The sequence below is a fragment of the Heterocephalus glaber genome, unplaced genomic scaffold (genome assembly GCF_053883595.1).
Source record: "Heterocephalus glaber isolate CG9 unplaced genomic scaffold, H.glaber_assembly_v1.0 deba00000331, whole genome shotgun sequence".
Classification (NCBI taxonomy): domain Eukaryota; kingdom Metazoa; phylum Chordata; class Mammalia; order Rodentia; family Bathyergidae; genus Heterocephalus; species Heterocephalus glaber.
The window spans coordinates 49,613,217-49,636,881 of NW_028258142.1; the positions used below are offsets into that span (position 1 = coordinate 49,613,217).

Consider the following 23,665-nt stretch of genomic DNA (forward strand, 5'->3'; position numbering starts at 1 on the left):
GCACCTACCTTATTCTGTGGTAGACATTGCTGTGAGCACTGAAGATGGGAATAAATTTAGACCCAGGCCTTGCTCTCATATGGTTTTTGAGCTCAGTGAAGGAAGTAGGAATGGGCAAATGATGACAGAACTTAGTGAGGAGTGTTATGAGGGAAACTTCCCTTGTTTTTGCTTTCTTCCTCTTAAATTTTTATCATAGTGGATACTGTTTAATATTGATGATGAAATCTTTGGGCTTCTTGTTTCGTATTCTGTCCAGTACTACTAGGACCTTGCTATTTCTTCATAAATATTGTACTTTAAACACTAAAGAGGTATATTAAGAAACGACTTCTGATCATCAAGTTTGCACTGCTCACACATAATTTTTTCCATTGCAGTTGCTAAATCAGTTACTACCTGTCAGTACTCGTTGCCTTGACTCATGCACATTTGGTATATTTGACCTTTCTCTCTTCCTTGAATACCTTCCTTACTTGGCTTCTAGGAAGCCATTTGCTCAGTTTTCCACTTTCTTCACTAGCCACATATGTTTTCCTGGTCTTTCCTCCCTCAGTCTCTAACTTTGGAGAAGTCCAGGGCTCAGTTCTTGAACCTTGTTTCTTGCTCATTTGTATGTCCGCTTCATCAATCATGTCCTGCCTGATTGGTCTAAGTACATTTTCCCACTGGATATCTGAGACATCGTAATTCTAACTCACACTTCTTAATTGGTGTTTGCACATGAAAGTTTAACAGACATTTCAGACTTACAGAACTTGAATGCTGTGTTTTTCTCCTCTTCTGTACTTCTTGCTATTTGGACATTTGAATGTTTCTTAAGGTTTTGGTCATACATAGAATAGTTCTATGTAGCTAACAGACATAGACTATTACAGCATATAAAATAGTTTACAGAATTCTTGGAAGGGCTGAAGAAACAAACTTTAGTTTGAACTTTTAAGGAACAAATTGCAAGCTAGCAGCACCACAGAACCCATGACCAAGGGACATAGTGCTTTCTCCATAGTAAACATTGATGCCAAACCAAAGTGCCACTACCATAGTCAGGAAAACACCACAGTCAAGAGGCTGTGCCTCCTCATGTGACTCTACATCAGCCTCTCAATTGTTCCAAGTGGTGCCAGCAAAAAACTGACCCAGTCCCTATCTCTCAACACCTACAAAGTTGGTGAGTAACCATTAGAACATTTGCTGCTCCCCAAACCCAACCCAACCTAAAACAAGAGAAAAGGAACAAATACAACTAAATTGTGATGCCAGCAAAACAGAAAAGCTGTCCAAATGAGACATCTGTTTCAGTTATGACTTTCAAATCTTGTGCAAATACATTTGACTGTATGTACATAAATCCAGAACCCTAGTTTCAAGAGATCCTGGATACATAATAGGAAATAGGGAAGAAGACCTTTTAAAGATGGGAAGGGATCTAAGGATGGAGGGAAAGGGGAAGAGGTGGGGAGTGAAGTAAAAAGGATTAAGATGTAATAGGTATACGTACCAACTTCCCATGATGAATATATTCATTATGTATTGGAAACACGTACTAATAAATCAAAGAAGAGATTCTGGAAAATTTTGCATTTTGTGTTTGGTTTTGTTTGAATCCTTCTAGCATCTAGACCATGAGGGACATAGTAGAACATGAAATCAGTGTTGAGCCCCACTTGCCCTGTCCGTCTGTTCTCACAGTTAAGCTTCTAATTTCTGATTATTATATGATATTAGTATCTCTGTATTTTACTAAGATCCTAAGTAGCAGTGGGAGGCTGGTACCCTCCAATATAGCATCACCCTTGACTCTATATTTCACCACACATCCATCCTCTGACAAAGCCTTTTGGCCGAATCTTTAAATTATATCCAGGACCTAAATGCCTCTCACTACTCTGCCTGGTTGCATGTTAGTCTTTAGAGTTATTCTCTTTCCTCTCAATATTTGAAGCCTCTTTTTAAATGGTTTCCCTGCTTTTTTCCTTAGCCAAGGGAAATTTTTGTTAAGAATAAATCAAAGTCTTGCTCTTTTAAAACATAAAAGTATAGCTTTTTAAAATATAAAAGTCACCTCTTTGAAATATATGCAAAATACAGATTCCTTTTAAAGTCAGCTACATAATGAAGGAAAAAATTATAAATCATATGTGTGGTAAGAGGTGAATATCCAAAATAACAAAGAACTCGCCTAAATAAATAAATAAATAAATAAATACAATAATCAGGTGAATGACTGGTCAAGGCAACTTAATAGTAGACATTTTTCCAAAGAAAACACACAAATGACCAACAGGTACATAAGAAGGTGTGTCATATCACTAATCATCACAAGGGGAAACCACATTGAGAAATTAACCTCGTACCTATTAGGAAGGCTACTACTAAAAAAGAAAAGAGATAAGTGTTGGCAAAGGTGTGAAGAAAAGGAACCCTTGTATACTGTTGGTGGGAATATTAATTGGTGCATGATTATGAAAAACAGTATGGAGTTCTTAAAAAATTTAAAGGTGAAGCTACCATATGATCCAGCAATTTGACTACTGGATATTCAGACACTCCTCATTTAATGACAGAGTTATGATTCTGCAACTAGGTTGTTAATTGAACTGGTCACTAAGTGAGGAATTTTATTTATGTTATAATATTTAGAACAAAGGAAACTCCAACTTGAGGACTTTGCTTTTATTTGGATAATTCTTATGTGTAATACGTTAGTGTATAACAATATAAAACTACACTAATATACAGTATAATCAGCAAAAATTATAGTGCAGTACTGTAGAAGCCACCGTAAGTTGACACTGCTGGTCATGTTCCTGCATCTTAAGTCCAAATTCGGGTTATAAGACCCAGTGATGGGTCCTAAATTCAAACAGCATGCCTTCATCCTAAATTGGAACAGTTGTTACACAGTTAGGTCTTTAAATGAGGAATATCTGTACATCTAAAGGAAATTAAATTAGTTGTCACAGAGACATCTGTACACCTATTTTATTGCAATATTATTCATAATAGTTAAAATATGGAAACTACTGAAGTGTCCATTAATGGATAAATGCATAAAATCAGTTTCCCTCTCTCTTCTCTCTCCCTCTCTTCTCTATCTCTTACACACATACATACACCAATAAAATGGAATTCATGTCATTTTAACAACATGGAAAAAGCTGGAAAACTTTACAATAAGAATAAGTCGTACACAGAAAGATAAATACAGTACTGTATAATATCACTTAGATGTGGATTTTAAAAGAATTTAACCATAGAAATAATAAAATGGTTGTTACCAGTCCTTAAGAGGTGGAGGAAAGAAATGTTAACCAAATGATGCAAACTTTCAGTTATAAAATGAACAATTTCTAGAAGTCTACTGTATGATGACTGTTGTGCTAACGTGTGATAATCATTACACAGAGCATATATATATATATAGTATATATACAGATCATCATTTTGAGTATGCACAGATTTATTTGTATATACTCAATTAAATAGGATTTTTGGAAGCAAAACATTTATTGCTACATTTAAGATATCCATAATGATAACATTCATCAGTTAAATAGTTTTAAATTAAGAAGGGTTTAAAAACCTCACACGATGCTACCCTGTGTAAATTCTCAGTGGCTTTCTAGCTCCAGCTTTTCCCTGGAATCACATATATGACTTAGCCCTTAGGCCTCATTAATTCTTCATCACTTACTTTTTTCCTGGCTCTTTCTGCTCCAAGAATAGTGGTTTCCTTGTGGCTCTTGGAAGACTCCCACCACTACTGTCATCTGATTTCCTTGTCCTTCCTGTTTCTCCTAGGAAGTTTCCTTGCACTTCCTGTTTCCTCTTCCCCTGGAAGAGCCTTCCCTATTCTTTCGCATGGCCCATTCTTTTCTTGTTAGTCGTCCCAAAATTGCACTCTAATTGACCTTCCTCACAGCATTTTAAGAATCTCTGTTTGCTTCATTTTTTCTAATAATGGTTATTATTATTCTATACTGTTGAAATTTTCTTTTTAAAATTTTAAGAAAAACTGAATTTTTAAAAAACCAGCATTTTCATTGAATTAAATTTTAATTCTTTACATATATATTTTTCTTTCTAGGTTCAATCTGATGCAGCCCAGAACTATACTGTCTTCTACTCAATAAGTGGACGTGGTGTTGACCAAGAACCTTTAAATTTGTTTTTCATAGAAAGAGACACTGGAAATCTGTATTGTACTCGGCCTGTGGATCGTGAGGAATATGATGTTTTTGATGTAAGAGTTTTGTTGATGAAAGTGACTTTATATTATTAAACTGTCTTTCTTCTTATACTCATTCCATCTACTATTTCCTGTCTTCTTGCACGCTATTCTTAAAGGATATCTTAAAGTCAAAAGAAAATGGAGTTGTGACAATTTGGAATGCTTGTTCAATTCCTTAGCTCAACTTTTGTTAGGTAAGCCTAAAATGAAGCAAAGAGGTTTAATGTTGAACATAAATTCCAGAACATTTTAAAGAAAATAGTTTTGCTTATGAGATACTTTCTCTGTCCCTACTCACTACTACTCCAGGATATGTCCATACTTAATTGACAAGAACCTATTTCTCTACTGCTCTACTTTTTTTGGGGTCATCTTTCAATGTATGATTTTCTGATGAGTAAATAAAAGTGGGAGACTAAGTCCAAAAAGAGGCTAGCAAGCCAGCATTCTGCTTTGCATGAGTTTATAGTCAATAGGGAATAACTGACAATCTTCACTGTGATACAGTAAATTCTATGATACCATGTACATTCTCTGTGGTTCGGGGTGAATGATTCTCTATTGGAGAAAGATTCTGTTTCTAGAACAGGAAAGAGATGGGGGATAAACAAATGTGACTGATGTTCCCTATGTTATATTCCACTTCTGGTTAGCAAATGTTCAACTCAGCATTGTCATGACATCCTGAATAGAAACACATTCCATTTGACCTTATATTGCCTTTGATTAATCAGCAGTGGGCATATAGTAGAGCAACTTGTCCTCCTTTTGCTGTAATTGGATATTAACAGAGGTTGTTTTTGCCTATTTTGCAGTTGATTGCCTATGCATCCACTGCTGATGGGTATTCAGCAGATTTACCTCTTCCACTGCCCATCAGAGTAGAGGATGAAAATGATAACCATCCTGTCTTCACAGAAGCAATTTTTAATTTTGAAGTTCCAGAAAGTAGTAGACTTGGTAAGGGTATTTATATGTTAAATATGTTTATGTATATTTTTTGAGACATCGGGGTGTTTATACTTGTGGCCAAGTCCTCTGAGATAATTCTGGCCTACTATCTACTTATTAGAAAACATTTACTTTCATCAATTCTTATCAACATGTACCATCTGGGGTGTTACAGGAATTTTAGGCATTGTCAATATGATACTAATTAACTGTGGTGGCAGGAAACAGTCACTGAAGCTTGGTACCTTCTTTTGTTTATGCAGTTTATTTCATTTTCTCCTTATGTGGATTTATCATTCTCACCTCCAAGAAAAAAATTGAAGGATCAAATGAACAATAGAATTACAAAGCAGTATAGGCATTTTAATGAGGTTTTACTTAGAGAGCTGTTCCATGATGCTCACTGAGGATACAGTTTTTTAGTCACTTTTTCATATTGTCTCTTCTTGCAAAACTACTACTTCACTTATGTGATTTAGAATAAATCCTACAGTAACTTCAGAGAAACTCATGAAACTCCTGAACACTACTCACATGTGGAAAACCAAAATAGTTCAGTTTACTTGGTTGGGGAGCATGGCATTCACAGTGTCTTCTGAGACTTGTGACATGAAGACTAAGCACCCACAATAAAGTAGAAGACTGTAGACTCAATCACAAAAGATAACTTTGGTAACTTTCCTACTAAGATTCCTACAAGTTACTTAGCTCTTCACTGCATTTTTATATCTGCTTCTCTTTTTTACATTTCACTTTGACAACTTGATTATACCAATATTAACCTCTTTACTTACAGGTATAAAAAAGAAAAATCATTGGTTTGGAGTTAGGTAACCTGCTTTTTATGCAGGTTCTCTTATTGATTCATTGTGAGAACTTAAGAAAGTCACTTGGAATTCTTTTTTTTTTGGTACCAGGGTTTCAACTTGGGTCCTTGAGTTTGTGAGGCAGGTGGCAGAACCACTGAGCTAAATCCCTAGCCCCCTTGGAATTCTCTTATCTGTAAAGGGAATCAATTACAATGATGACCTATCTATTTTTAGATTTAGAATTCTATGACTCTATTACATTTTTCCTTTTTCAAAGAGGGGTGATTGGTCCCAGAGTTTTTTCCTTGAGGATTCTGTTTCCTTCTGTACTACCAGGGAAGAATCAAGAACAAAGTCTTTGATGGCCCTATTGACCCCCGGGACTTGACAAATGTTACATCCACAGGTTCTGACCAGTTACGGCTGTGATGCTAAGCTGCTGAAGCACAATAAATCAAATCAGAACTTAGCAAAAGTAAAAAGAAGAAGCGGAGAGAAAAACATCATAGAAAGGAGAGAGTAAAGACGAGGCTATTAAAGGCCTACTTGACCATCTATACAATTATATCCCAACCCGTCTAGACTTAGCTATTAATCAAAAGTCCATTTTAAAAAGAATTCTGAATTTCTTATCCCTCAAGCTAGGTTTATTATTGCAATGTGTGGAAATTTATATTAAAATCATTCTCCATTGTCTTTAATTAATTGTTTTTAGCTATTTACTATTAAACATTTTAACTGTGAGCAGAATACAAGTGTATCTGGGTCCTCAGCATGAGAATGTTTTGTATTATACATTTGAGGGTGACTTCAGCAGGCCTATCGAAAGAAGTCATCTCTCTAGTAAGAAGTACAATTTTTCCAGCATCATTGCTGAAATTTACAAAGTATAGCTAAAGTCTAAATATACTTTGCAATTCTGGAGATTAAAAATTCTTTTTTCAAATGCATAGGAACTACAGTGGGAGTGGTTTGTGCCACAGATAGAGATGAACCAGACACGATGCACACACGCTTGAAGTACAGCATTTTGGAGCAGACACCAAGGTCACCGGGGCTCTTTTCTGTGCAGCCCAACACGGGCGTAATCACCACAGTCTCTCATTACCTGGACAGAGAGGTAACTTCCACTCCGTAAAATGTCATTTGGAGGTTGAGTCCCACGGCCCCACGTACTGTAATTTGCTATCTTATGGATCAAAAACTTCTTATTTTACATAAGGCATAAAACAGTAAGAATTCCAGGCATTTTTCCTCATTTTTTAAAACATTATTTCTATTTTCTTGTGTCAGAGGAGCCATAAAGACCAGAAATACAGCTCAAAAAGTGTTTAGAAAGGATGGGAAAAATATTTCTTATGGAAATTATTATTAATCGAGTATTATTTTATTTCACTTCTTGGGTGTGGCTAATTGGTTTCAGCTCAATAAAGGTTTCAATTCTCATGGCGAACAGTAAGTTTTGCTCACTTCACAAGTGTATATTATTCCTGGTCTTTATTAAGTTATAGATATACGTACTTTTTATCAGAAAAGAATTGGTTATGTTACAATTGATGAATTATTTAAAAACTGTAGCGCTCTTTGGAAGATAGTAATAGCATAGTGTCATGTATCAATAATTTGTGTTCAAATTCTTTATGCATAATTTTATTTGGATTTTATAATTTTCTTCTTTGACTCTATATACCTGATCTAGAGAGGAGAAATGTAATGGTTGGAAAGATTGATTGATTCACCCAAGTGAAATTACTCCACAGAGTATTCTAATATTTTGTTGTTATTGTTTCTCTGCCCATTTTGCCAGCCTACCTTTAACTCATAGATCTACATTACTAACTGAGGCAGATGAATCAATTTCATACATATAAAATAGGTTTATTGGAACGCTGTACTGCCCCCCTACAATTAGAATAATATAAATAGAAAGGTTGACATGGGTGGGAAAAATATAAAAAAGAATCAGTGGAATCTTATGCCAAAGAAAAAAGGGAAAGGTGGTGGGAATCTACAAAAAGGAATCAAAAGTAGTACAGTTATTAGTTGTCATTATTTTAATTTTTGTAGGATCAGAGTATTTATGTAATAAAACACGTACCAAAAATAAGAAATGGGAAAGTTTGAAGGGCACAGTATGAATGTTTTCATATCTTTGGTGAATGTAGAGAAGACATGATAGTCAAGTAAAAACAGAGATTTCCCCCATTTGTAACAGATTAAAACTAAATAATTTAATATTACAAGACTTGGATGTTACATTTTTGAGGACAAATCCAGGTCTATTTGCTTGTTGGAAAAAAATACCTAGTGGAACAACCATGGAATGTGTGGCAGAGAACAACATAAAGTAAAGAAATGAACACAGGGGAAAAAGTAATAAATTAAGTGAAGAAAAACACATGGTATCAGCCTTGAAGTCTATGGGAATAGTTGGGAATGTTGATTTACAATGTGAAAGGGAGACCAAGTAAATGTAGACAGAGGGATGGACTAAAGGCCAATGGGGCATGGAAAATGAACAAAAATAAGTGGCAAAAGGATAGCATAATGAAAGAAAAAGGCAACAGTGATGATTGTTATCACAAACTACTGGCTCTACTTTACCCTTACCACACCATGAACGGAAGTCAGTGGTGACTTCTTGTTGCCAAATCAAGCAGTTGCCTCATATCCCTGTCTATCATTGGCACTTAGGAAAACTCCTCTTTCTCTCAGGTTTCTAGTCCTCCTCTTGTTTCTCTGATCTTTCTTTTTAAATATCCATTCTTTAATCTTCTTTTCTCCCATGCTTGAAATGCTGTTCTTCTGTATGTCCTCAGCTTTTCTTACCCTCGCCCAGAGGTCTGATTCCTGCCGTAATTTCAGTCACCATGCACATACTGTTGACTCCCAGATTGGTATTTCTGGCCATGATCTGTCCATTAAGAGTGTTCGCTATTTCTTTTCATATGCCCACATACCTCTAAATATCTTTCCTTATATTTCTATTAGATACCTAAAATTTAATATATGAAAGACAAAACTCATGTTTTCACCCCTCCATGCCAACTTATGTAATGTTCTTTCCTCAGAAAATCCTCTCATTTTATATTTCCTATGTGGTTGGTGATAGCCCTGTCTACCAATACATCTAGGACAATTGAGCATCATACTCAACTCTTCTTTCTCTCTTAACTTGTACATAGACTCTATTAAGTCCTGCTGCATTCTAACTCCCAAGTAATTTTTCTGTCACTTTTTCTCTTTGTTCTCTTTGCTACTGCCTCAAGTATAGATCACGTCTTAGACTATTGTAGGATCTTTGTAACTGGTTGCTTTGAATCTTCACTTAGCTCACTCAAAATTATTCTCAATCTCTTTAAGAATATTCTTTTTAAAACTCAAGTGTTCTTTTATGCTTCCCTCTCATAATCTTATTCCTGTTGGCTGTTCAGGCATACATCTGATTTCTTAGTACATCTCTTTGTGATATAACCTCTGTCTACCTTTTCAGCTTTGTCCTTCTCAAGCAAATTCTTGGAGTATAAACAAATGGAGAAATCATATAAAAATGTGTACACACAAAAAAGAGGAGTGTGAAATTGGGGTTTCATTTATGAATCTAAACAAGTGTTCAAGGTTAATTAAATATTTACTGTGTCTTCAGGTTGTGGATAAGTATACATTGATAATGAAAGTTCAAGACATGGATGGTCAATTTTTTGGATTGGCGGGTACATCAACTTGTATTATAACAGTGAAGGATTCAAATGACAATGCACCCACATTTAGACAAAATGCTGTAAGTATACAATATCAGAATCTATCCATGTCTATTTTTATTCATTATTTAATCTGGATTAATGAATTTATTGTAATTTATTTACTGTAATTTTCATTTATTGTAATTTAAAATTTATATTTATATATTATACAAAATTCTGTTTCTTTCTGCAGTACTAGGGATTGAACCCAGGGCCTTGCACTGGGCTAGATCCCAGCCTTATTTTCTTTAATTTTGAGACAAGGTCTTGTTAACTTGCCAAGTTGCCCAGTCTGGGCTCAAACTTGTGATCCTCCTGCCTTAGCCTCCCAGAGTGCTGGGATCATAGTCATGCTCCATCAGGTCTGGCTAAATCTCTTTTTTTGGTTCATATTATTATTTCTATTATCTATGTCTTTTTAAAGGTTATTAACAATAGAGCCTTCATTTGTAGGGAAGTTCTTTCATTTAAAAGACAACAATTAATGAGACAGGCATGTTTGTGCCTAGAGGGCTGAGGTAGAAAGATCACAAGATTTAAGTTCACTCTGGGCAACTTGGTGAGATCTTGGCTCAAAATAAAAAACTGAGAAGGAACTGGAGATGTGGTTCAGTTTGAATATCCCAGCTTCAATCCCCAGTACTAAAGAAAAAAAAAAGAATAATATTTAATGAAATGATACAGTTTGTGATTCATAACTTTAAAATCATCTATGTGAAAACTATAAGACTATAACTTTTGGAGTGAAAGCAGCATTTTTACTTTGTTTGGAAAAGTTTTCTTTATAAAGGCAATTTTTAACGAGTTCCTTTTCATTCAGTACGAAACATCAGTAGAGGAAAATGCATATAATGTGGAAATCTTACGAATTCCTATAGAAGATAAGGATTTAATAAACACTGCCAATTGGAGGGCCAATTTTACCATTTTAAAGGGAAATGAAAATGGACACTTCAAAATTAGCACAGAGAAAGCAACTAATGAAGGTATTTTGTATGTTGTAAAGGTAAGAACAAATCATTAATAACTTAGCAACTTAATATATTTTTGTGAACTAATGATTTAATAAACTAATTTCAGATCATGGACTCTACAAGTTGAAAGAGAATTTAAAACCTATTAAGTTTAACATATCTGTTCTCATCTAATGCTCATCCACAATTTTATTGCCAGTTCGTATTCTTCTAGCGATGCTTAAACATTCTTTTCTCCCCGCAACATTTTTACTTACAAGAATTCTTACATCTCCATTGGCAGCTTATTTCATATGGAGAGTGCGGATTCTTAGAGGCTCTTGCTTCTACTGTGTACAAGTTATTCCCCTTATATTCCATGTCTTTGATCCTGATTCTACCTGTACTCTCTCTATTTGGAATGGATACAGTTTATTTGAAATTCTGTTGTGTCCATTTGAGACTACCTTCTCTAGGATATATTCCCAGTCCCTTTAATCCTTGGATAATATAGTTGAGAACTCCACAGTCTTCTCATTCTCTCTAGAATATGTGCCTGGTTGTGTCTGTTCCTAAGGAATTACCTTTCTAAGGAATTACCCTTCAAAGGGTAATTTTGAGGATGAAATAGTATTATATCAGACAGCAGTGAATACTTATTCTTTGTTCTTTATACTGAACATTTGGTTTCATTATTACATCCTAGGCTTCCAGCTATGAGGTAAGGATGGGATTTGTTTGAGAAGGACATTTGGTTTTATATTTCCAGACTAGAACAAAAAAGAATATTGGGCAAGTATAGTGGTCATTCATGGAATAAAAGAGAATTGCCTGTCAATAATAACATAGTGGCATCTTTGGTACGTAGGCCTCTCTATTTGTAATTGTTTCCTCTGTGAGAGTTTTCAGAGATTAAATACTATCTATGTTCTATCCAGAATTCTAAATACTATCACATTCTATCCAGATGTACATAGTCAAATAGAGAATCTCCATGTCAAACTTCTACTATTTCAGTATTTTATAATATGACCTGCTCGAATTGAACATTAATACTAGCTACTGAAGAAGGAAAAGGAAGAGCAAGAGGAGCAGGGGCAGGGAGAGGGGGAGGGGAAGGAGGAGGAGAAGGAGAAGGAAAAGAAATTTTATTATTGAGAGTTAGAGGAAAGAAAATAGTACTCATCATCTTCCCTCTTTATTGGTCCACTCTTCATTCCAATTCTCCAGAAAATCAAGCCAACATAAGGACTTCGGTGTAGGTAGATATTTAGAGCAGAGGATCCTAGGAAGCCAGAGTGAAAATGAGGAAGTAAGACCAAGAAGGATGAATAGCCGATCGTGTGTGAAGTATTGGGTGTTCTGTCACTGAACATGCTATATGCTACTTGTAGTATGAACTATGTAGCATTATCTGCTCAAAGATGGGCACCTGGGGCATTTATCTGTCAACTTTCATTCTTGACACCCACATTCCATTGCTTGGAGGTTAACTGCTCTGAACTTCTAGGCCGACAATGCCGTTAAAGGATGAAAACTTTTGTAGCTTCTGAGAAAACCCTGAATCTGAAAAGCTGACTTTTTGGGTGTTTGATAATGTGGATCTAGGCAGGGTACTCTGTAAGTTTCTCTCAATCAAAGTGAGTCAGGGCCCATCTGGAGAAACTGTATCATGAATGCTATTCTTATTTTTAAATCTCAACAGTTGTCTTAAGGGGGCAATAACACTAGAAATGAAAGTTTTATTTATTGATTGTAGTGTTGTGGTTTGATACAGGCTTTTTGTCTAATACAGAATGATTTCTAAAAATAATTTCAGAAGAATATATGTTTTTAAAAGCCTAGGCACTGAATATATGTAAACATACTCATTATGCCTCTTTTTTTCAAGGAGTTCTGATCCTAGAGATATTACACCTTTTCCCCTAGATGTCCATAGAAATTATAGCTTAGAGCCTGGAATATTTGTCATTCCAAGTGACTGATAACCATCAATTTCATTTCTTGTGAGCATCTCAGGATTCCCCAGATAGACAACAATTAGATTATATGCTTTCCTGCTTTCTTTCTGGTTCAGTTTAACTGATTTTATATGTGAAGGATACAAAAATAAAATTTTTTTCTCTCTCCAGTAAAACCTATATGCATTTATTTTTATTATTTTTAAACATTATGTAGTTTCACTTATGTTTAAAATTTTGAGATTGGAATTGTAGCTCAGTGGTAGAGAGCTCAACTAATACTACAGTAAACACACACACACACACGTCTTAGTTCTTACATATAGAAAATACTTCTAAGTATTTAAAAAATTTTGCAAGTAGTTACCATAAACCGGGCAGATTGTCTGACACAGGAAATAATACTCAGCACTTGATATAAGGTATATCTAGTTATCACACCTTCTCTCTCTCTCCCTCTCTCTCTCTTTGGTGCTAGGGATTGAACCCTGAGCCTTGTTCATGCCAGGCTAAACCTCCGTCACTGAGCTACAATCTCAGCCCTAATTGTCACATCTCCTTTAGGATAAAGTATTATCCCTAGTGTGTAACAATGACAGTAACAACAACAACAATAATCATCATAATAATACAACCTAAAGCTGATGGAGGTACATCATTCTCCCAAGTAAAGCATATTACTATATTATCCACCCTGGAATATAAATCTAATTTGTATGGCTCCAAAGTCAATAATCTTTCAATTATATCATGCTGTGCCTCATTAACCCCAAATAGGAGTTCATATTCAATATCTCAGTGTTTATTTGCTGCCTCTTATCATAGAATTCAATTACCCTTTCATGTTCGTACCGGGATATTAATCAACATGAACATTAATGGGGCTGGACGTGGTGGCACATGCCTGTAATCCCAGAAACTTAGTGAGATCTTTTATCAAAATAAAATAAAAGAGGGCTGGAGATGTAGCTCAGTTTAAAGCTTGGGGTGTAATCCTGAGTACCACGAAACAACAACAAAAACCATAATGGCTAACATTTATTATTTACTAAGTGCCAGATATCATGTCAAGTGCTTAGCATGCAGTGGCTTACTTGAGTGTTTCAAATGTCAATAGGTTATTTATTGTTTAATTTATTAATAAATATGCTATTTATTTTTAATTTAAAGTTTGAATTAGCCACTTGTTGTGGTTTAGATCCAGGATGTCTCCCCAAACTCTCATGAACTCAGAGGGTTTTTGGAAGACGTTTGGAATGTGGGGGTGGGTGCTGTCACTGACTTGCTGCTAGGCCATTGGTTGGAAGAGGCGGTCACTGGGGGTGTGACCTGGAAGGCTGCCTCTCTCTACCTGCTCCTCCCTACTCTGCTCTGCTTCCTGGCCACCACCATGTGAGCACTCTTCCTCTGCCCCATCCGCTCCGCCATGCCATTCTGCCTTAGCATCAGCCACCATCAACTGAAAATGTGAGCCAAGATAAATCTCTCCTTTAAGTTGTGGGTATCAGGTATTTTGTCCTAGTGATGAGAAAGTAGCTGCCTATTCAGAGAAACCAAAGTTCGAACCTAAACTATGTAATAAAAATAATCCCACTTTCATCCTGATCTTCAAAACACTCAGTTTTTCTGCGAAGAATCAATAAATCTTATCATTTTCTCATTTCCAGAGTAATTCGTGTATATAAAAATGTGTGTAAGTAATTTTACCATGTTTCTTTTTTTGAACAAATATACCTTTCTTCATTTAACATATCTCTGAGATTTCACGTTTACATTACACAGTTTATGGTATGGACTTATCATTTTTTTTAACCTGTACATATCTATGGAAGTTTAGACCTTATTAGCTTATCTGTGAGGTTATTACATATAGATGTAAATATTTCTCTCTCTCTCTCTTTTTTTTTTTTTGGTATTGGGGATTGAACTCAGGACCTTATGCTTGCCAGGCAGGTGCGGTGTCAGTGAGCTAAATCCTCGGCCCTATTTCTCTCATTTTTTATAGCTATGTAGAATAATATTCATGGTATGAACATTGAATATTTTTGATCATTTCCATATAAATGGAAATTTAGGTCATATCAATGGAAATTCTAATCTTTTTATGATTTCAAAATATGCTAAAATGAATAACCATATATATATACCATTTTACAATATGCAGCTTTAAATGCATGATAAATTCCTAGAAGGGAATTGCTTAGTCAAGGACATGTCTATTTTTATGTGGTAGATTTATATTTTAAAGTTATTTCCCGTTGAGTATTTTCTAATTTGTGCCTGAGTTACATCCATATCCACAAATGAGATTTGTCTATCATTTTGCTCTTTTGTGCCATTGCTGTTGAATTTCACTATCAATTTTATGTTTGTTTCATAAAAATAATTTATTTCCCTTCATCTATTCATGTTCTGAAACAGTATACAAATACGCTGACACCATTGAATTAAAAGATTTATTTAATCTTTACAACAGCCCTTGGTGCTTGTTACTGTTATTTCTTGCCATTTCCAATAAAGACAGCTGAGTGAAAAAGACAAAATGTGCTGCAGTTCTCATAGCTAAGATGGGTACTTCTCCCACCCCCCACCCTACACATTCAGGCAGTTGACTCTCTAAGGGTCCAGGACAGACAGCTCTGTTCATACAGTCAATGGAAAACCCCACCTGCCTGGCACAGAACCTACTAAATCCCTGTGCTGTTCTTCCTTCTTGGTATCCTTTGTTCCCTCTTTTTCTCCTCTTTTCTGTAATTGGCTTCTTGGGGTAGATAAAGCAATGACTTCATTGGCACAAGGGGATCTTCTTGTATTAGAACTTTAATTTCTACTTTTCTGGGCATAATCTTACCTTTTCTTTTGTGTCACTCATATTACTAATAAAGATTTTGATCAGTATAATTTATGTTTTCCACATTACGTCTTCCTTCCCATGTTTAATGCCAAACCTTAGAAAACTGAAAGTCATCGCAGGGTGTTTTGGTGGCTCCCTACACTGGTCTTTGAAGGTGTCCTTTTCCTTTTTTGGGAAAATATTTTTGATTTTGTAGTTAAATACTTTAAAACCTCAGTAAGGCATCTTTTGTTTTAAAATCAGTTACAAAATCCACCTTTCTAATGGATAGGCTATGTACCACATGATGACTAAGCTGCTGTCTGGTAAGAGAATGATGCATTGTGTTGACTAAAGGATTTCCACCCTTCCAGTGTCCTGTTATTCAATGTCAGTCAGAGTTGTGTTCAGCAGAGTTCACTGTATTCTTCCTTTTACATCCTGAAGGATTAAATGATTTAAGCTAAATCAAGAATTGTTCAGGTATATTTCTTTTAGCTGATGAGTAAAATATTATTGAGAATATTATGAGTAACCATATTATTACAGTGTTAAGTCTCATTGTTACAAAGTTGCACAGAAAAGTCTCAGAGAGATTAAGAAGCTTTTCCAAATCATACAGCAAGGATCTAATACAGGAAGTATTTGAACCTAGGTCTCGGATTCCAAGGATACGATCTGAAGTACTATGTTAAATTGCTTCACTTAGCCATGTGACCTGGGAAAGCTGGCTTCCATATTATCTGTAAAATGGGAATACTTCTCTCTGCCTCCCTAAGAGCTCTTCAGCTATAATAAAAATGAAAACATTTAGAAAACTATTATTTTATTTTTAAAAAGTTATACCGTGTTCATGGACTAGATAACAGATTAAGCTTTCTGTAACTATACAGCATGAGATGGGAGAGCCTTTAGCCGAGTCCTGGATAACCTCTCTGTCTCAGTCTTCGCAGCGGTAGTGGTGCCTACGGGCCTGAGTGAGGCTAGTACTGACCTTGGCCATTCTCAGCATGCAGGCCCTCAGTTCCACCTCTGTGACAGTCCATCTTGCAGGGAACTGTTAACATCTCAGTGCAGGTATGGGGAGCTTTGACCAATATTTTCAAGGGATGAAACAAAAACATACCGTAAAGTGAAAAAGAATTACAGCCATTCTTTAAGCATTGGCATTTCATTCTGCCAGATCTCTGATCTTCCATGGTCTTAAGCAACTAAGGCAATATCCACTTTAAGTCTTGAAAAATTGCACAAAGAAACTCTGTCTCTAGTAAGTTGACTTGGATCTTATAGCCGTGTCTCCTCGGGTGCCACAGCTGTACCTTGTATTTCTAGCCGGCCAACGCTTGCCCTTCCTCTGTTCATGGTTGTACCAACACGTGTAATTTGTGAGAAGATGTTCATCAGCATCAAGTAAACAGATATTAATACCTTTTCCTTCTTGACATTCCAGTTTCTAGGATACTCATAAAAAACAAAGGTTCACTTACATTTTGTGAATTCTGAGATTCAGAAATTTTCTTGACTTCTTAGAGGACTCGTGATTATTTATATTTTGATTTGCTAATACCTACATATAAGGACAGGTTTGAAGCAATTTTATTCACCCACTTTGATTTTATTCAATATTTAGCCAGCGATTGTTTCAAGAATCAGAAAGAGAATCTGAGAAAATGTACTTCAACTTTACAGTAAAATGAGATAGTGTTTATGGGTTTTGCTGGATTTTCTTCCAAAATTCAAGTACGATTAAGTGTTGATTAAAAATTTTGTAGAGGCTGGCGACTCAGCTAGACAGCTCAGCACTGCAGAGGAATTTTGTCATGCTGGTTAAGGAGGGGGATTTAGGCCAAACTACCTGACCTCAAACTCCAGCTCTGATGACTGGACCTTAGGAAAAATCAGTTTATCCCACTCGTTTCCAGTTTCCTGCTCTATAAGATGGGGATGGTGACAGTCACACCTACCTCATAGAGGTGGGAAGTTTCCAAAATTTATCCGCACTGCTTACAGCAGGTCTGTTTATCTAAAGATGATTATCATTAAGCACATCACATTTCTCTTCCTCCTCCATGTTCCCACCATGACAGTTTCCTTGGATAAACTGTAGACCAAGTAATGTTTGCAGATTGTCAGAAATGTGATTTTCATAACAATAGGCAGCGAGCATGGCTAAAAGTTTTACTTAACTCATTCATGAAGGAACCAGCAAAAAGACAAAAGTTGATTCTTAAGAAGTGAGACCTTGGATGGATTTTGATTAAAGGAGAAGCTAAAATGAGATGGCTCAGGTAGATGCTTTAGAGGATAATTAAAGGGGATATTTGGACTATCTGTTCTGTTGGACAGAAAATAAAATCACTGTGCTTTTTCCATTTTGAAGTTTAACATCTAACTTTACAGGAGCTGTGAAGTGCCTGGGCATAGTCAGAGTAAATAGTTAAAGTTGTTTTCTTATAGAGTCGGGTGACCTTGAGGCCAGCCTGTTACACATTGTCATCATTTTGCAATATTCCTGTGTTCCGGATAATTTTCCTTAGTAAAAATGAAATATAAACTATTTCAGGAATTTCTTTTCCACCACTCTGTAAAACCACCTGCAGAAGAAGGTTTGGGGGGCAACTCTTGCTAAAGGCTCCCTAGCGAAGGATCACCTTTGTCCTTGCAAGGAATAAAGACATCAGTGATGAAATGTGAACATGATTTATGCAAGCCTGTTCAAATTGACAATGTTCATTTGCTGCTTGAAATATCAAATGTGTTTTATACTGATGCTTTACATGTCCTTTATTTTAAAGCCACTGAATTATGAAGAAAACCGTCAAGTGATCCTAGAAATTGGTGTAAACAACGAAGCTCCATTTACTAGAGAAGTAACCAGAGTGACATCCATGAACCGAGCCTTGGTTACAGTTCATGTGAGGGATCAGGATGAGGGGCCCGAATGTGATCCTGCAGCTCAATATGTGCGGATTAAGGAAAACTCAGCAGTGGGGTTAAAGGTCAATGGTTATAAGGCATATGACCCTGAAACTAAAAATAGCAATGGTCTAAGGTACAAAGAAAGATATAACCATAAATTAATAATGTATTGGTCACAATTGAGCTACTTATTTTAAAATGATACCAAAACTTTTTATTTTTTATTAACAGATACAAAAAATTGCATGATCCTAAAGAGTGGATAAAAATTGATGAAACTTCAGGGTTAGTCACACTTTCCAAAATTCTGGACAGAGAAGCTGCAGCTCCCAAGAATGACTTATATAATATCACAGTCCTGGCAATAGACCAAGGTAAAAAAAAAAGCTTTAATCTAGCTTTTTAGGAAGGAATGGGAGAATAAATTGATATCAGTTTCATGTGGAATTACTCTTATAATAAGTATATGGAACTCTTTGAAATTTCCTTAGAGACTCTGTTCCTCCCTCTCTTAAGCCTCTAGCAAGGTAAAAGTGATTGGCAACATGGATCCATGTCTTGTTTATCTTTATTTTCCCAGCATGGAGGAACTTAAGTGCTTCTGTGGTAAAGGACAAAGATAAAACTGAAATACAGGGCTAGATGAAATGGTCTCATCAGATGCTTCCAGGTCTCTTTGTGGCCCTCTCTAATTGAGCCTATAAATACTTTAGCTAATTACTAGGTCAAAATGATTGTTTTCTTGAATTCTGTTCCTTAAAGTAACTCAGTCAGGCTTGCTGGCCCAGGTTTGTAATCCCAGCACTCTGGGAGGCTGAAGCAAAAGGATCCCAACTTTGAGTTCAGCGTGGGCTGAACTTAGTTTATTTGTTTTTTTCAAGAGCTAAGAATGTAGCCCTGAGTTCAATCCCTAGCACTTTAACAACAACTAAAAAGTAATCTAGATTTTCTCATCGTTGGCTTCAAATTAAAATGAGTGTCAATATGGGGATGCTACTTTAGACTAATTGAATCAGAATCTCCGGTTGTAGAGCCTGAGCACCATATATTCAAAGATCTCCCTGGATGGTTTGAGTGTGCAATGGGATTAGAATAGCTTTTCTGCAACCACTTCACTGCCATAACCTCTGCTCCAGGAACCTCAGAGAATAGAATTTGGAATCCAGTCATTCGTTTTTATCATTTGGTAGTAGTTCTGGTAAAAGATTTGTTGAAACTTGTATCTGAGATATATATATATATATATATATATATATATATATATATCAACAGCAGTAATCATTTTTGATTACCTGGAGATCTTATCCATCCATATTCTTGCTCACTTTTCTCCAAAACAAAGTTTATTTTTAAGAAAACTCACATATCATCAGATTTTAATTGTTTTTCTCTTAAGAAACTATAAAGAAAAAATTTGAAAGCAGTACTAAACCTGTTCTTTTCTTCTCTTAGATGGTAGATCATGTACTGGAACCCTTGCAGTAAATATTGAAGATGTGAATGATAACGCGCCAGATATACTTCAGGATTATGTCGTCATTTGCAAACAAAAGATGACGTACACTGACATTTCAGCTCTTGACCCCGATGAACCTGCCCACGGAGCGCCATTTCATTTCAGCTTGGCAAGCCCCTCTCCAGAAGTCAATAAAATATGGACCCTCAACAGAGTTAACGGTATTCAATAAAAAATGACTTACATGCTCCGAATTAACAGAAAAACTAGAGAATAGATTTACTTGTTTATGTACAAAAAGTATAATGCAAAATTGAGTTTTAGAAGGTTAATCTTTTACATCATATGGTGACTGCATTGACTTTATAAATAAAATGAAAGAAGTCATAACTTTTCTTCACAAAAAATTTACATTTACAACAAAGACACAAATCTTTGTTAAACATTGGGCAACTTATTAAGATAAACTTTTTTGTCTTTTAAAAAAAGTAATGACAATAACAGTAAAGTATAGAGGGAGTGGGTGTGTCATTTAAATGTATTGCAAGCAGGCTCTCTAAGGGAAGAATCTGGGTATATGAAGAAAACATGATCTATTGTCCTGGATGAGGACGTGGCAGGACATGGGGGAAAGAGGGGTAGCATTGGAGCTTTCCAGGGTAGTCTCCTCTGACAGCAGTTTTAAGAGAATGTAATATTCTACATTTTTTCTCACTCTTTGGTTTTATTACTGTTTGTACTCTTCATGCAACTGGACTTTTGTGCATGCTGCCCCTTCTTCCTAGAATACCTCTTTTCTCATTTGATTTTGATATTAATTCAGTCTTTATGGAGCACCCACCATCTATCAGACATCATTCCAGACCCCGAGGATGTACAGAGAGAGATGGATAAGACAGACACAGCCCTAGCTCAGCTGCTCAACCTCTGTCAAGTTTTCTTGCAGTACAAGGAGTGACAGTGACCTTTTGATACCTATATCATAGCACCCTTCATCTTGCATTACCACCTGTGTACTTCTCTCCTCCAACACACGAGTTTCTCAGAACATTTGTAATCCTTCTGTCTATTTCCAGTACCTAGCCTGGTGCCTAGTAGATACTGCTTAAAAGGTGTTTAATTAATATTTGCTTAAGAGAGATACATAAAGAAGAGATATACCAGAGAAATAAGTAAATTGGTATGATTAGAACTTAGAAAGTTTCTGTAGGAATATTGAGGGTTTGGGTGGGAGGAAGTGTGAAGTCTCAGGGTAAAGAACCTCCAGGCCGAGGAGACCGACATGTGCACTGTAGGTGACAGCAGGCATGAATTCATGAATTGAGAATGCGCAAGGGAGGCCATGCTATATGTGGATTTATGTCCTGTAAATTTAACATTGGTTTCAGCAGACAATTTGAAGAGGGCACTGCTGAGTGGTAAGGAAAATGAGAGGCCGGTGCACTATTATGAATAAATTAGGCAACTGTGGCTCAGTGGGTGGTCTTGAAGGAGAAAAGGCACTTAAAATGTTACCTTAAACATTTATGGTCCTGAAGGGTCCCAAATGAACCCAAGCAGTCATTCACGCTCCTTTGTGGGGCTTTCAGGTATGAAGTACAGCAAAAATTGTTTAAGTTTTTTCAGCTTAACAGTGCATTTAATCAAGGATTAGAAATTCCACATGACTTCCAGTATGTGCATGATGCTTCTTTGTCATTTTATTCAGCCTATTATAAAAAGTCAAGGAGGTTGTAATTGCCATTGAAAGTCTGTGGAGCTTTTGGTTATCTGAGAATAACATCATTAAAATAAAGTAGCAAGACTATTGGGGAAAGTTAACTATCACAGTTGATAAAAACAAATTGTTATGATGTCAGAATATCCAGGTTTTTTTTTTTTCGTAAGCTTTACAAGTAGCCTGAGTGATATAATTAGCTTTCTGATGTTGAGATTACTTCCAGATGGGGGGCTTTAATCATAAAGATCTATTGTGTGCTTTGAAAAATTTCTTTATCCATAAGGGTAATGGACAGATAGCAGAAGGTAAATGGATAAGAGACTTGGAATTAAAGTCATCCTTTGTGTGTACCTATAGATATTAACTCTTTATATGTGTATGAACTGGTACTGAAGAAAGCTCCTGGAGTATGTTACCAATCTAGCTTTATCAGTTTCTATAGGAAAAGGAACAGTAAATAATTGCTGGAATGCTGCTGGATCAATCCAATGCTGAATTATTTCTTTAAGGCTCTTTTCTAGGGTTATAAAGATCAACATATATAACATAATATGAGTGATTGAAAGGGTTGAAGATAGCCCTCCATTTGTATTTATTTTCATGTAGCAGGCAATTCCTTGAGACTAAAACTTTTAGAGACAAGCATGGTGAAATAGATGCCAGAGGAAGACTAAATAATCTTTTAGAAATAAAATTATTTTATTTTCTTACAGATACAGCTGCCCGTCTGTCATATCACAAAAACGCTCAACTTCAAGAATATACAATTCCTATTACTGTGAAAGATAGAGGAGGCCAATCTGCAACCAAAACATTGAGAGTCAACCTGTGTGATTGCAATTTCCCGAGTCAGTGCATCTCAAAGGCAAGGAGCTCAGGAGTGGTGCTGGGAAAGTGGGCCATCCTCGCCATACTACTGGGCATAGCACTGCTGCTCTGTAAGTACTTCCGCTTACTTGGAGTTAAGATGCAAAATAAAAGAGTTGAGTCAGGAAATGATCTTGTTCAAGCATTCACCAGGGGTGAATTTCCTTTACGAGTTCCTCTGGTATCTGAAATATGTTTGGATGTTTTCTGTGCTAGGGAACATGATCCTTCTTGAGATAGAAGTTTTATATCTGAGTAGAATTACTGAAAATTCCTTAGATTGCACTGAATCTCCCAGTATGTAGCTTTTATTTTTTGATCTTAGTGCTACTACTTTTAGAGCAAAATAGAGCAATCTAAGACTCTATCAGGGTCCATTAAAAGCAAGTTTTATTTCATATCTTCTCACTTTTTCAGCAACAGATTTGTGGGAAATGTTCAGATCACAGCATTGTCCTATCTTGGGTATATATTGCTCATTCTGAATTATTAATCTCCTCCTTGCCATTTGTATGGTTCCCAGGGGGACCATGTGCCCCCCTCCCCCCTCCCCAGCCCTCTAGCCCAGATTGGCTTTGTTCTGTGATAGGAGTAGTGACTAAGAGCAAGACTCTGGAACCACTAAGAGCAAGACTCTGGAACCAGACTGCCTGGGTCTGGATTCCACCTTTATCACAAGCCATAGGACTGGGGCAAGTTACTTAACTGAGCTTCATCTGTAAAGGGGACAGTTGTGGTGCCTGCTTTATGATGTAGCACTCAGGACTGAGTCAATGTGTGTGAAGTACATAGATGAGTTCATGGTAAATTTCTAGTAAGTGTCCATTATTTTTAATCATCGCAACAAATAAATATATATTAAACATTTACTAATTGGCAGAAACTGTTCTAGGTGCTTAGAATTTATCATAGAAGAAAAATGATAAAACCAAAGCAAGTATGCCTTTTGAGACTAAGTGAATAAATTCTTTGATGAAAAAATAGAGTAAAATAAGTTTTGGGTGCTATGGAGTGTGTATGTGTGTGCGAGGATATTGGTGCTACTGTTTGCAGTTTTCAGTAGATGACTAAATTAGGGCTAAATGAAGAAACTGTCTGCTATGAGTTTTGGGACAGGTTAGAGAGTCTACCTTGTGGATTACCTGGGGGGTAATCAGTTGGAGGGAGAAGTCAGTGCAGAGGTCCTCAGGTGGGATCATGTGTGAAGAAACCAAGGACT

At 36.1% G+C, this 23,665-nt stretch overlaps 1 protein-coding gene across 3 annotated transcripts in view; it reads left to right on the forward strand.

The window, feature by feature from the left end:
* The window catches only part of Dsc3 (desmocollin 3), a 46,657-nt gene that overhangs the window by 12,677 nt on the left and 10,315 nt on the right, over positions 1-23,665 (forward strand). For all 3 annotated transcript variants that reach the window (XM_021265126.2, XM_021265125.2, XM_087193852.1), the window contains 9 exons: positions 4,091-4,246; positions 5,050-5,194; positions 6,948-7,114; positions 9,641-9,775; positions 10,558-10,743; positions 18,280-18,536; positions 18,635-18,777; positions 19,856-20,080; positions 22,293-22,517. In XM_021265126.2, the coding sequence (XP_021120785.2) occupies positions 4,091-4,246; positions 5,050-5,194; positions 6,948-7,114; positions 9,641-9,775; positions 10,558-10,743; positions 18,280-18,536; positions 18,635-18,777; positions 19,856-20,080; positions 22,293-22,517 (1,639 nt within the window). The remainder of the gene's footprint in view (positions 1-4,090; positions 4,247-5,049; positions 5,195-6,947; positions 7,115-9,640; positions 9,776-10,557; positions 10,744-18,279; positions 18,537-18,634; positions 18,778-19,855; positions 20,081-22,292; positions 22,518-23,665) is intronic.